We start from the raw sequence: 15,719 nt of genomic DNA on the forward strand, positions 1-15,719 counted from the left end.
AGAAGAAGAAGGTTCACAGAAGAAGAAGAAGAAGAAGAAGAAGAATATTATTAATGGGTTTGTCTCACAGCTCCAGAGCCCCTCAGGTAAATCTCACCTGAGCCCCTCAGGTAGATCTATCTGAGCTCCTTTTACTTAATGTGCAGCGTACAACAGACTGTGATCATTTATATTGGTTGTATTAATTATATTGACTTCATGTATTGTATATTGATACGTGTTGATGTGTACCTGTCCTTCCTGAGTTCAGGTGATCCTGATGGGTTTGGACTCTGCAGGTAAATCCACTCTGTTGGCCCGGCTGCTGACCGGACAGGTGAGCCTCATGTTTACACACTAAACAATAACAGGTGTTGTTGTCTCCGAGGTGTAAACAATAACAAGTGTTGTTGTGTCCCAGGTTATGGACACGTCTCCCACCATCGGCTTCAACGTGGGGACTCTGGATCTGGACAAGAAGACGTCTCTCACTATCTGGGACGTGGGAGGGCAGAAGAGTATGAGAGCCAACTGGAGGTAAACAACAACAACAACAACAACAACAACAGACCAAAATATATACAACAAACATGTGAACAAACCCCCCCTTCAGGTTCTACCTGGAGGACTGCCGGGCCCTGGTCTTCGTCGTGGACAGCAGCGACCCGGCTCGACTGCCTGAGGCCCAGAAGGTCCTGAAGAAGGTTCTGAGTGAGGAGAACCTCAGAGACGTTCCTCTCATAGTTCTGGCCAACAAGAAGGACAGGCCCAACTCCATGACCATCAGGGAGGTACGGAACCAGCAGAACCGCCTGCAGAACCAGCACTATATCATTCAGAACCAGAACATACAGAATTACATCATTCAGAACCAGAACATACAGAACCAGAGCACACAGAACCAACACTACATCATACAGAACCAGAGCATACAGAACCATAACTACATCATTCAGAACCAGAACATACAGAACCAGAACTACATAATACAGAGCATACAGAACCATAACTACATCATTCAGAACCAGAACATACAGAACCAGGACTACATCATACAGGACATACAGAACCAGCACTACATCATTCAGAACCAGAACATACAGAACCAGAACTACATCATACAGAGCATACATAACTAGAGCATACAGAACCATAACTACATCAAACAGAACCAGAGCATACAGAACAATAACTACATCATTCAGAACCAGAACATACAGAACCAGCACTACATCATACAGAACCAGGACATACAGAACTACATCATTCAGAACCATAACTACATCATTCAGAACCAGAACATACAGAACCAGAATTACATCATTCAGAACCAGAACATACAGAACTACATCATTCAGAACCAGAACATACAGAACCAGAACTACATCATTCAGAACCAGAACATACAGAACTACATCATTCAGAACCAGAACATACAGAAACAGAGCATACAGAACCAGCACTACATCATTCAGAACCAGAACATACAGAACCAGAGCATACAAAACCAGAACATACATAACCATAACTATATCATTTAGAACCAGAACATACAGAACTAGCACTACATCATTCAGAACCAGAAGATACAGAACCAGAACTACATAATACAGAACAATAACATGCAGAACCATAACTACATCATTCAGAACCAGAACATACAGAACCAGAACTACATAACACAGAACCAGCACTACATCATTCAGAACCAGAACATACAGAACCAGAACTACATCCTTCAGAAGCAGAACATACAGAACCAGAACTACATAATACAGAAGCAGCACTCCATCATTCAGAACCAGATCATACAGAACCAGAACTACATAATACATAACCAGCATACATCATTCCGAACCAGAACATACAGAACCAGCACTACATCATACAGAAACAGCACTACATAATACAGAACCAGAACATACAGAACCAGAACATACATAATCAGCACTACATCATACAGAACCAGAACATATAGAACCATAACTACATAATAAAGAACCAGCACTACATCATTCAGAACCAGATCATACAGAACCAGAACTACATAATACAGAACCCTAACACACAGAACCATAACTACATCATTCAGAACCAGAACATACAGAACCAGAACTACATAATACAGAACCAGAACTACATCATTCAGAACCAGAACATACAGAACCAGCACTACATAATACAGAACCAGAACATACAGAACCATAACTACATCATTCAGAACCAGAACATACAGAAACAGAGCATACAGAACCAGCACTACTTCATACATAACCAGAACATACAGAACCATAACTACATCATTCAGAACCAGAACATACAGAACCAGAGCATACAAAACCAGAACATACATAACCATAACTATATCATTTAGAACCAGAACATACAGAACTAGCACTACATCATTCAGAACCAGAACATACAGAACCAGAACTACATAATACAGAACAATAACATACAGAACCATAACTACATCATTCAGAACCAGAACATACAGAACCATAACTACATCATTCAGAACCAGAACATACAGAACCAGAACTACATAATACAGAACCAGCACTACATCATTCAGAACCAGATCATACAGAACCAGAACTACATAATACATAACCAGCACTACATCATTCCGAACCAGAACATACAGAACCAGAACTACATAATTCAGAACCAGAACATACAGAACCATCACTACATCATACAGAAACAGCACTACATAATACAGAACCAGAACATACAGAACCAGAACATACATAATCAGCACGACATTATACAGAACCAGAACACACAGAACCATAACTACATAATACAGAACCATAACTACATCATTCAGAACCAGAACATACAGAACCAGCACTACATATACAGAACCAGAACATACAGAACCATAACTACATCATTCAGAACCAGAAAATACAGAACCAGAACTACATAATATAGAACCAGTACTACATCATTCAGAACCAGAACATAAAGAACCAGAACTACATAATACAGAACCAGAACATACAGAACCATAACTACATCATTCAGAACCAGAGCATACAGAACCAGCACTACATCATTCAGAACCAGAACCTACAGAACCAGCACTACATCATACAGAACCAGAACATACAGAACCAGATCTACATAATACAGAACATACAGAACTAGAGCATACAGAACCATAACTACATTATTCAGAACCAGAGCATACAGAACCAGAACTACATAATACAGAACCAGAACATACAGAACCAGAACTACATAATACAGAACCATCACTACATCATTCAGAACCAGAACATACAGAACCATAACTACATCATTTAGAACCAGAACATACAGAACAAGCACTACATCATACAGAACCACAACATAAAGCACCATAACTACATCATTCAGAACCAGAACATACAAAACCAGAACATACAGAACCAGAACTACATAATACAGAACCAGAACATACAGAACCAGCACTACATCATACAGAACCAGCACATAAAGAACCATAACTACATCATTCAGAACCAGAACATACAGAACCATAACTACATCATACAGAGCATACCGAACTAGAGCATACAGAACCATAACTACATCAAACAGAACCAGAGCATACAGAACAATAACTACATCATTCAGAACCAGAACATACAGAACCAGCACTACATCATACAGAACCAGAACATACAGAACTACATCATTCAGAACCATAACTACATCAAACAGAACCAGAGCATACAGAACAATAACTACATCATTCAGAACCAGAACATACAGAACCAGAACTACATCATTCAGAACCAGAACATACAGAACTACATTATTCAGAAACAGAACATACAGAACCAGAACTACATCATTCAGAACCAGAACATACAGAACTACATCATTCAGAACCAGAACATACAGAAACAGAGCATACAGAACCAGCACTACATCATTCAGAACCAGAATATACAGAACCAGAGCATACAAAACCAGAACATACATAACCATAACTATATCATTTAGAACCAGAACATACAGAACTAGCACTACATCATTCAGAACCAGAAGATACAGAACCAGAACTACATAATACAGAACAATAACATACAGAACCATAACTACATCATTCAGAACCAGAACATACAGAACCAGAACTACATAACACAGAACCAGCACTACATCATTCAGAACCAGAACATACAGAACCAGAACTACATCCTTCAGAACCAGAACATACAGAACCAGAACTACATAATACAGAACCAGCACTCCATCATTCAGAACCAGATCATACAGAACCAGAACTACATAATACATAACCAGCATACATCATTCCGAACCAGAACATACAGAACCAGCACTACATCATACAGAAACAGCACTACATAATACAGAACCAGAACATACAGAACCAGAACATACATAATCAGCACTATATCATACAGAACCAGAACATATAGAACCATAACTACATAATAAAGAACCAGCACTACATCATTCAGAACCAGATCATACAGAACCAGAACTACATAATACAGAACCCTAACATACAGAACCAGAACTACATCATTCAGAACCAGAACATACAGAACCAGCACTACATAATACAGAACCAGAACATACAGAACCATAACTACATCATTCAGAACCAGAACATACAGAACTAGCACTACATCATTCAGAACCAGAACATACAGAACCAGAACTACATAATACAGAACCAGAACATACAGAACCATAACTATATCATTTAGAACCAGAACATACAGAACTAGCACTACATCATTCAGAACCAGAACATACAGAACCAGAACTACATAATACAGAACAATAACATACAGAACCATAACTACATCATTCAGAACCAGAACATACAGAACCATAACTACATCATTCAGAACCAGAACATACAGAACCAGAACTACATAATACAGAACCAGCACTACATCATTCAGAACCAGATCATACAGAACCATAACTACATAATACAGAACCAGCACTACATCATTCAGAACCAGATCATACAGAACCAGAACTACATAATACAGAACCAGAACACACAGAACCATAACTACATCATTCAGAACCAGAACATACAGAACCAAAACCACATAATACAGAACCAGAACTACATCATTCAGAACCAGAACATACAGAACCAGCACTACATAATACAGAACCAGAACATACAGAACCATAACTACATCATTCAGAACCAGATCAAACAGAACCAGAACTACATAATCCAGAACCAGCACTACATCATTCCGAACCAGAACATACAGAACCAGAACTACATCATTCAGAACCAGAACATACAGAACCAGCACTACATCATACAGAACCAGCACTACATAATACAGAACCAGAACATACAGAACCATAACTACATCATTCAGAACCAGAACATACATAATCAGAACTACATAATACAGAACCAGCACTACATCATTCAGAACCAGAACATACAGAACCAGAACTACATAATACAGAACCATAACTACATCATTCAGAACCAGAACATACAGAACCAGCACTACATAATACAGAACCAGAACTACATAATAGAGAACCAGAACATACAGAACCAGAACTACAGAATACAGAACCAGAACATACAGAACCAGAACATACATAATCAGCACTACATCATTCAGAACCACATCATACAGAACCAGAACTACATAATACAGAACCAGAACACACAGAAACAGAACTACATCATTCAGAACCAGAACATACAGAATCAGAACTACATAATACAGAACCAGAACTATATCATTCAGAACCAGAACATACAGAACCAGCACTACATAATACAGAACCAGAACATACAGAACCATAACTACATCATTCAGAACCAGAACATACATAATCAGAACTACATAATACAGAACCAGCACTACATCATTCAGAACCAGAACATACAGAACCAGAACTACATAATACAGAACCATAACTACATCATTCAGAACCAGAACATACAGAACCAGCACTAAATAATACAGAAACAGAACATACAGAACCATAACTACATCATTCAGAACCAGAACATACAGAACCAGAACTACATAATATAGAACCAGTACTACATCATTCAGAACCAGAACATAAAGAACCAGAACTACATAATACAGAACCAGAACATACAGAACCATAACTACATCATTCAGAACCAGAGCATACAGAACCAGCACTACATCATTCAGAACCAGAACCTACATAACCAGCACTACATCATACAGAACCAGAACATACAGAACCAGAACTACATAATACAGAACATACAGAACTAGAGCATACAGAACCATAACTACATCATTCAGAACCAGAGCATACAGAACCAGCACTACATCATACAGAACCAGAACATACAGAACCGGAACTACATAATACAGAACATACAGAACTAGAGCATACAGAACCATAACTACATTATCAGAACCAGAGCATACAGAACCCGAACTACATAATACAGAACCAGAACATACAGAACCAGAACTACATAATACAGAACCATCACTACATCATTCAGAACCAGAACATACAGAACCATAACTACATCATTTAGAACCAGAACATACAGAACAAGCACTTCATCATACAGAACCAGAACATAAAGAACCATAACTACATCATTCAGAACCAGAACATACAGAACCAGAACATACAGAACCAGAACTACATAATACAGAACCAGAACATACAGAACCAGCACTACATCATACAGAACCAGAACATAAAGAACCATAACTACATCATTCAGAACCAGAACATAAAGAACCATAACTACATCATTGAGAACCAGAACATAAAGAACCATAACTACATCATTCAGAACCAGAACATAGAGAACCAGAACTACATAAAACAGAACCAAAACCTCATCATACAGAACCAGAACATACAGAACCAGAACTAAGGTTATCTCTCTGTTCTCTCTCTGTTCTCTAAGGCTCTCTCTCTCTGTTCTCTAAGGTTCTCTCTCTGTTCTCTAAGGTTCTCTCTCTGTTCTCTGAGGTTCTCTAAGGTTCTCTGAGGTCCTCTCTCTGTTCTCTCAGGCTCTCTCTCTGTTCTCTAAGGTTCTGTCTCTGTTCTCTAAAGTTCTCTCTCTGTTCTCGGATGTTCTCTAATGGCACATTTACACTACAGGCCTCGCTCGGCCTCGCTCGATTTGGTAAGGCCTTATTAGGCCCGGCTCACTTTAATGCTGCGCTCACATTACAGTTTAGGAACTGGGGTAGTATCTATAGTAACACAGTGTAGGCGGAGCCGTGACGTCATCTTCAATGAGCGCCCCAGAAAAACAACACAGCCGTTAGCTCTTAGCACTCAGAACTCACAGCTCTTCATATCTGTTCAGAAACTAGACAAAAGTTAAACAAGTCCAAACCGCAGACTGTCTGTGTCATGGCGAATACAGTCGCTGGTTTATTTATGTCTGTAGGCCGTTGTTGTGAGTGTGGACGGTCGGAGCATATACTGCGTTAGCTTAGCCAAGCTCCATTTAGAAAACACGCATTTTAAAAGGTTTTTCGCCTGCCGTCTTTCTGCAGACTAGTCAAAGCATTAATTCATGGTTTTTACTAACCGGTATCAGTATGTTGTTACTTCGGCATCATTTTGAAACGTGTATTACAATTACATCACGGTCAAATATGTTCATCTTGTTGTAGTTGTAGCCCCTTTGACATCGATTCTCTCTCTAGTTTAGCAAACTCAGCCCGACTCAGCCTGGTTGTTGGCCTCGATAGAACCACGATTTAGTCGGGCCAGAAAAAAGGTGAAAAAGTAGCCCCGGGCCAAAACTAGGCCGAGTGTGAGCGCAACCAAAAACAGGCCCTGCACGGCTCGGCACGCTTAAAGCGAGCTCCGCGTTGTAGTGTGAATGCGCCATAAGGCTCTCTCTCTGTTCTCTAAGGTTCTCTCTCTGTTCTCTGATGTTCTCTCTCTGTTCTCTGATGTTCTCTAAGGTTCTCTGAGGTTCTCTCTGTTCTCTCAGGCTCTCTCTCTGTTCTCTGATGTTCTCTCTCTGTTCTCTAAGGTTCTCTGAGGTTCTCTGAGGTTCTCTAAGGTTCTCTCTCTGTTCTCTGATGTTCTCTGAGGTTCTCTCTCTGTTCTCTCAGGCTCTCTCTCTGTTCTCTAAGGTTCTCTCTCTGTTCTCTGATCTTCTCTAAAGTTCTCTGAGGTTCTCTAAGGCTCTCTCTCTGTTCTCTAAGGTTCTCTCTCTGTTCTCTGATCTTCTCTAAAGTTCTCTGAGGTTCTCTAAGGCTCTCTCTCTGTTCTCTAAGGTTCTGTCTCTGTTCTCTGATCTTCTCTAAGGTTCTCTGAGGTTCTCTAAGGTTCTCTCTCTGTTCTCTGATGTTCTCTGAGGTTCTCTCTCTGTTCTCTGATGTTCTCTAAGGCTCTCTCTCTGTTCTCTGATGTTCTCTGAGGTTCTCTCTCTGTTCTCTCAGGCTCTCTCTCTGTTCTCTAAGGTTCTCTCTCGGTTCTCTGATCTTCTCTAAGGTTCTCTGAGGTTCTCTAAGGCTCTCTCTCTGTTCTCTAAGGTTCTGTCTCTGTTCTCTAAGGTTCTCTCTCTGTTCTCTGATGTTCTCTAAGGTTCTCTCTCTGTTCTCTGATGTTCTCTAAGGTTCTCTGAGGTTCTCTCTGTTCTCTCAGGCTCTCTCTCTGTTCTCTGATGTTCTCTCTCTGTTCTCTAAGGTTCTCTGATGTTCTCTAAGGTTCTCTGAGATTCTCTCTGTTCTCTCAGGCTCTCTCTCTGTTCTCTGATGTTCTCTCTCTGTTCTCTAAGGTTCTCTCTCTGTTCTCTGATGTTCTCTCTCTGTTCTCTAAGGTTCTCTCTCTGTTCTCTGATCTTCTCTAAGGTTCTCTGAGGTTCTCTTTCTGTTCTCTAAGGTTCTCTCTCTGTTCTCTGATCTTCTCTAAGGTTCTCTAAGGTTCTCTCTCTGTTCTCTGATCTTCTCTAAGGTTCTCTGAGGTTCTCTCTCTGTTCTCTAAGGTTCTCTCTCTGTTCTCTAAGGCTCTCTCTCTGTTCTCTGATGTTCTCTCTCTGTTCTCTAAGGTTCTCTCTCTGTTCTCTAATGTTCTCTAAGGTTCTCTGAGGTTCTCTCTCTGTTCTCTAAGGCTCTCTAAGGTTCTCTCTCTGTTCTCTGATCTTCTCTCTCTGTTCTCTGATGTTCTCTAAGGTTCTCTGAGGTTCTCTCTCTGTTCTCTAAGGCTCTCTAAGGTTCTCTCTCTGTTCTCTGATGTTCTCTAAGGTCCTCTAAGGTTCTCTCTCTGTTCTCTGATGTTCTCTAAGGTTCTCTAAGGCTCTCTCTATGTTCTCTGATGTTCTCTCTCTGTTCTCTCTCTGTTCTCTGAGGTTCTCTCTCTGTTCTCTAAGGTTCTCTCTCTGTTCTCTGATGTTCTCTACGGTTCTCTGAGGTTCTCTCTCTGTTCTCTCAGGCTCTCTCTCTGTTCTCTGATGTTCTCTCTCTGTTCTCTAAGGTTCTCTCTCTGTTCTCTGATCTTCTCTAAGGTTCTCTGAGGTTCTCTAAGGCTCTCTCTCTGTTCTCTAAGGTTCTCTCTCTGTTCTCTTATCTTCTCTAAGGTTCTCTGAGGTTCTCTAAGGCTCTCTCTCTGTTCTCTAAGGTTCTTTCTCTGTTCTCTAAGGTTCTCTCTCTCTGTTCTCTGATATTCTCTCTCTGTTCTCTAAGGTTCTCTCTCTCTGTTCTCTGATGTTCTCTCTCTGTTCTCTGATGTTCTCTAAGGTTCTCTGAGGTTCTCCCTGTTCTCTCAGGCTCTCTCTCTGTTCTCTGATATTCTCTCTCTGTTCTCTAAGGTTCTTTGAGGTTCTTCCTGTTCTCTCAGACTCTCTCTCTGTTCTCTGATAGTCTCTCTCTGTTCTCTAAGGTTCTCTGAGGTTCTCCCTGTTCTCTCAGGCTCTCTCTCTGTTCTCTAAGGTTCTCTCTCTGTTCTCTGATCTTCTCTAAGGTTCTCTGAGGTTCTCTCTCTGTTCTCTAAGGTTCTCTCTCTGTTCTCTCAGGCTCTCTCTATGTTCTCTGATGTTCTCTTTCTGTTCTCTAAGGTTCGCTCTCTGTTCTCTGATGTTCTCTAAGGTTCTCTGATGTTCTCTCTCTGTTCTCTGATGTTCTCTAAGGCTCTCTCTCTGTTCTCTAAGGTTCGCTCTCTGTTCTCTGATGTTCTCTAAGGTTCTCTGATGTTCTCTCTCTGTTCTCTGATGTTCTCTAAGGCTCTCTCTCTGTTCTCTGATCTTCTCTCTCTGTTCTCTAAGGTTCTTTGAGGTTCTTCCTGTTCTCTCAGACTCTCTCTCTGTTCTCTGATAGTCTCTCTCTGTTCTCTAAGGTTCTCTGAGGTTCTCCCTGTTCTCTCAGGCTCTCTCTCTGTTCTCTAAGGTTCTCTCTCTGTTCTCTGATCTTCTCTAAGGTTCTCTGAGGTTCTCTCTCTGTTCTCTAAGGTTCTCTCTCTGTTCTCTCAGGCTCTCTCTATGTTCTCTGATGTTCTCTTTCTGTTCTCTAAGGTTCGCTCTCTGTTCTCTGATGTTCTCTAAGGTTCTCTGATGTTCTCTCTCTGTTCTCTGATGTTCTCTAAGGCTCTCTCTCTGTTCTCTGATCTTCTCTCTCTGTTCTCTGATGTTCTCTAAGGCTCTCTCTCTGTTCTCTAAGGTTCTCTCTCTGTTCTCTAAGGTTCTCTCTCTGTTCTCTGATGTTCTCTAAGGTTCTCTAAGATTCTCTCTCTGTTCTCTGATGTTCTCTAAGGTTCTCTGAGGCTCTCTCTCTGTTCTCTGATGTTCTCTCTCTGTTCTCTAAGGTTCTCTGAGGTTCTCTCTCTGTTCTCTAAGGTTCTCTTTCTGTTCTCTTTCTGTTCTCTGATGTTCTCTTTCTGTTCTCTGATGTTCTCTAAGGGTCTCTCTCTCTGTTCTCTAAGGTTCTCTTTCTGTTCTCTGATGTTCTCTAAGGCTCTATCTCTGTTCTCTAAGGTTCTGTTTCTGTTCTCTAAGGTTCTCTCTCTGTTCTCTGATGTTCTCTCTCTGTTCTCTGATGTTCTCTCTCTGTTCTCTAAGGTTCTCTAAGGTTTTTCTCTCTGTTCTCTAAGGCTCTCTCTCTGTTCTATAAGGTTCTCTCTGTTCTCTGATGTTCTCTACGGTTCTCTCTCTGTTCTCTGATGTTCTATAATGCTCTCTCTCTCTTCTCTAAGGTTCTCTCTCTGCTTTCTAAGGTTCTCTCTCTGTTCTCTGATGTTCTCTAAGGTTCTCTCTCTGTTCTCTGATGTTCTCTAAGGCTCTCTCTCTCTGTTCTCTAAGGCTCTCTCTCTCTGTTTTCTAATGTTCTCTCTCTGTTTTCTAATGTTCTCTCTCTGTTCTCTAAGGTTCTCTCTGTGTTCTCTGGTGTTCCCTAGTGTTCTCTCTCTGTCCCCAGGTCTCTCAGCAGCTGGACCTGGCGCAGTATGTGGACCGGCTGTGGGAGATCCAGGCCTGCAGCGCTGTGCAGGGTCTGGGCCTCCAGCAGGCCTTCCTGTCCGTGCACAAGCTCATCAAGAAGACCTGAAGACCTGAAGACCTGAACACCTGCAAAGACCTGAACACCTGAACACCTGCAAAGACCTGAACACCTGAACACCTGCAAAGACCTGAACACCTGCGAAGACCTGAACACCTGAACATCTGAACACCTGCAAAGACCTGAACACCTGAAAACCTGCAAAGACCTGAACACCTGAACATCTGAACACCTGCAAAGACCTAAACACCTGAACACCTGCAAAGACCTGAACACCTGAACACCTGAAGACATGAAGACCTGAACAACTGAACACTTGCAAAGACCTGAAGACCTGCAAAGACCTGAAGACCTGAATGCCTGAAGACCTGGGGTCTCATTTATAAACGGTGCGTACGCTCAAAAGATGGCGTACGCCAATTTCTAAGCAATGTTTGCGATTTATAAAATACTAACTTGACGGGAAAATGTGCGGTCCTCCACGCAAACTCTGAACCATGCGTACGCGGTACGCACAACAACGGGAGGGACGAGAAACTGCGACACCGTTGGCAGAAGGAAGGATGGAGAGAAATATGTGGAAATAATACCATCAATAAAATGTTACCTCTCATTTATCATATAAGAAGAATTCATTTTCAAACGTTGATCAAAGCCAATCTTAAAATGATTTAACAAACGCCTGTTTGAGACTCCTCAGAGCACACAGAAACATAACTGGCGAAATAAATAAATACGGATATGTTATTTAAAACCACCTGGAATATGTTGTGTTCATGTTATGAAATGTTTTCTCATAAATGATGCGGTAAGCAGGAGGACAGAATCACGTCTAAACTGACGCCGTGTTGCATTTCTATAGGTTATAGATACGAGCACGGTTTTATATACTATCACGTTTAACCGTGTTTTATGCCGTTTGCCAAGACTTGATAAGTCGCTCGTAAAACACAGGAGGTATGGAAACTAAGAACACCAGATATCTGGATAATTGTACGGCTAATATAACACAACACGTGTGTTTAATTTTCCTTTAACTGGTGGATATAGAGTTGCTGCAGAGACGCACAGGCTGCAGTGGAGACGCTGCGCACAGCTGATCGACAGCTGGAACACAAACCACGAAAATAATTCAGATCCAGTCGTCATGACTCCACTCCGGAGGGATTTGCCGATCATTTCTTACAGTTTCTCATCAAGGGGGGGGGGGGGGGGGTCTCATGTCCCCGGTACAAACACACTGCCTGAGGAAGGCTATGTGTATTTCTTTTGTCATTAATCTTTTTCGGACCACTTATTTATTTATTTTGGTGACGATCCGACCTCCATGCTGCTACTCTGGTTCAAACTGCATCCACCAAACAATATGATTTATCTCACCTCCCCAAAAGAACCAGAACCTGACACGGTGTGAGATGTTTGAGCTGTTCTGTCCTCATTTCCTGCGATCTTCTTCATGCAGTCAGTCAGAATGAATATTAATACGGGGCATTTCTTTGACTATTTATAGGCAAATATGAGCGTGACGGGAAGCCCGCAGAAGCTGCGCCGCATTTCGAGTTGATTGTGATTTATAAAGGGAAACCGGCGTAGGACGTGCGTGCGCAATGTTTTATAAATCAGAATATTTTTTGTGCATATTTATTTGCTTTGTCCTACGTAAGCCACCTTCCAACGTGAATCATACGCAAAGCTTTATAAATGAGGCTCCTGAGCCCCTGAACACCTGCAAAGCCCCCCTGTAGACATGTAAAGCCTCCCTGTAGTCCTGAACACCTGCAAAGCCACCCTGTAGACCTGTAAAGCCCCCCTGTAGACCTGTAGACCTGTAAAGCCCCCTGTAGACCTGTAAAGCCCCCCTGTAGACCTGTAGACCTGTAAATACCCCTGTAGACCAGTAAAGCCCCCTGTAGACCTGTAAAGCCCCCTGTAGACCTGTAAAGCCCCCTGTAGACCTAAATACCTGTAAAGCCCCCTGTAGACCTGTAAAGCCCCCTGTAGACCTAAATACCTGTAAAGCCCCCTGTAGACCTGTAAAGCCCCCTGTAGACCTGTAGAAATGTACAGCCCCCTGTAGACCTGTAAAGCCCCCTGTAGACCTGAAGACCTGTAAAGCCCCCTGTAGACCTGTAAAGCCCCCTGTATACCTAAAGACCTGTAAATACCACTGTAGACCAGTAAAGCCCCCTGTAGACCTGTAAAGCCCCCCTGTAGACCTGTAGACCTGTAAAGCCCCCTGTAGACCTAAATACCTGTAAAGCCCCCTGTAGACCTGTAAAGCCCCCTGTAGACCTAAATACCTGTAAAGCCCCCTGTAGACCTGTAAAGCCCCCTGTAGACCTGTAGAACTGTACAGCCCCCTGTAGACCTGTAAAGCCCCCTGTAGACCTGAAGACCTGTAAAGCCCCCTGTAGACCTGTAAAGCCCCCTGTATACCTAAAGACCTGTAAAGTCCCCTGTAGACCTGTAAAGCCCCATGTAGATCTGTAAAGCCCCCTGTAGACCTGTGAAGCCCCCTGTAGACCTGTACAGCCCCCTGTAGACCTGAAGACCTGTAAAAACCCCTGTAGACCTGAAGACCTGTAAAGCCCCCTGTAGACCTGTAAAGCCCCCCTGTAGACCTGTAGACCTGTGAAGCCCCCTGTAGACCTGTACAGCCCCCTGTAGACCTGAAGACCTGTAAAACCCCCTGTAGACCTGAAGACCTGTAAAGCCCCCTGTAGACCTGTAAAGCCCCCCTGTAGACCTGAAGACCTGTAAAGCCCCCTTTAGACATGTAAAGCCCCCTGTAGACCTGAAGACCTGTAAAGTCCCCTGTAGACCTGTACAGCCCCCTGTAGACCTGAAGACCTGTAAAACCCCCTGTAGACCTGAAGACCTGTAAAGCCCCCTGTAGACCTGTAAAGCCCCCCTGTAGACCTGAAGACCTGTAAAGCCCCCTTTAGACATGTAAAGCCCCCTGTAGACCTGAAGACCTGTAAAGTCCCCTGTAGACCTGTACAGCCCCCTGTAGACCTAAATACCTGTAAAGCCCCCTGTAGACCTGTAAAGCCCCCTGTAGACCTGTAAAGCCCCAAGTAGACCTGTAAAGCCCCCTGTATACCTGTAAAGCCCCCTGTATACCTGTAAAGCTCCCTGTAGACCTGTACAGCCCCCTGTAGACCTGAAGACCTGTAAAGCCCCCTGTAGACCTGTAAAGCCCCCTGTAGACCTGTAAAACCCCCTGTATACCTGTAAAGCTCCCTGTAGACCTGTACAGCCCCCTGTAGACCTGAAGACCTGTAAAGCCCCCTGTAGACCTGTAAAGCCCCATGTAGATCTGTAAAGCCCCCTTTAGACCTGTAAAGGTCCCTGTAGATCTGTACAGCCCCCTGTAGACCTGTAAAGCCCCCTGCAGACCTGTAAAGCCCCCTGTAGACCTGTAAAGCCCCCTGTTGACCTGTAAAGCCCCCTGTAGACCTGTAGACCTGTACAGCCCCCTGTATACCTTATAGCTCCCTGTAGACCTGTAAAGCCCCCTGTAGACCTGTAAAGCCCCCTGTAGACCTGTAAAGCCCCCTGTAGACCTGTAGACCTGTACAGCCCCCTGTAGACCTGTACAGCCCCCTGTAGACCTGTAAAGCCACCTGTAGACCTGAAGACCTGTAAAGCCCCCTGTAGACCTGTAAAGCCCCCTGTAGACCTAAAGACCTGTAAAGTCCCCTGTAGACGTGTAAAGCCCCATGTAGATCTGTAAAGCCCCCTGTAGACCTGTACAGCCCCCTGTAAACCTGTAAAGCCACCTGTAGACCTGAAGACCTGTAAAGCCCCCTGTAGACCTGTAAAGCCCCCTGTAGACCTAAAGACCTGTAAAGTCCCCTGTAGACGTGTAAAGCCCCATGTAGACCTGTAAAGCCCCCTGTAGACCTGTGAAGCCCCCTGTAGACCTGTACAGCCCCCATTAGACCTGAAGACCTGTAAAGCCCCCTGTAGACCTGTAAAGCCCCCTGTAGACCTAAATACCCGTAAAGCCCCCTGTAGACCTGTAAAGCCCCCTGTAGACCTGTAAAGCCCCATGTATACCTGTAAAGCCCCCTGTAGACCTGTAAAGCCTCCTGTAGACCTGAAGACCTGTAAAGCCCCCTGTAGACCTGTAAAGCCCCTAGACCTGAAGACCTGTAAAGCCCCCTGTAGACCTGTACAGCCCCTTTTAGACCTAAATACCTGTAAAGCCCCCTGTAGACCTGTAAAGCCCCCTGTAGACCTGTAAAGCCCCATGTAGAC

At 43.1% G+C, this 15,719-nt stretch overlaps 1 protein-coding gene across 2 annotated transcripts; it reads left to right on the forward strand.

Annotated features, from left to right (window-relative positions):
• Positions 1-12,213, forward strand: arl11 (ADP-ribosylation factor-like 11). Of its 2 annotated transcripts, none has more exons than XM_079671949.1 (5): positions 1-110; positions 251-316; positions 401-516; positions 593-770; positions 11,376-12,213. In XM_079671949.1, exons 2-5 carry the CDS (start codon positions 260-262, stop codon positions 11,502-11,504), a joined length of 480 nt encoding a protein of 159 aa, XP_079528075.1. In that variant the 5' UTR covers positions 1-110; positions 251-259; the 3' UTR covers positions 11,505-12,213. The 2 variants fall into 2 exon arrangements, with proteins under 2 accessions (XP_079528075.1, XP_079528074.1); XM_079671948.1 differs by having other exon boundaries at positions 1-86.
• The last annotated feature ends 3,506 nt before the right edge of the window (positions 12,214-15,719 follow it).

The sequence above is a fragment of the Notothenia rossii genome (assembly GCF_949606895.1).
Source record: "Notothenia rossii genome assembly, chromosome: 3".
Classification (NCBI taxonomy): Eukaryota; Metazoa; Chordata; class Actinopteri; order Perciformes; family Nototheniidae; genus Notothenia; species Notothenia rossii.

Coding starts and splice junctions, on each gene's coding strand:
- arl11 (XM_079671948.1), top strand. CDS start 54: ATGGGTTTGTCTCACAGCTCCAGAGCCCCTCAG. Junction 87..250: donor ACAGCTCCAGAGCCCCTCAG/GTAAATCTCACC, acceptor TCCTGAGTTCAG/GTGATCCTGATGGGTTTGGA. Junction 517..592: donor AGTATGAGAGCCAACTGGAG/GTAAACAACAAC, acceptor CCCCCCCTTCAG/GTTCTACCTGGAGGACTGCC.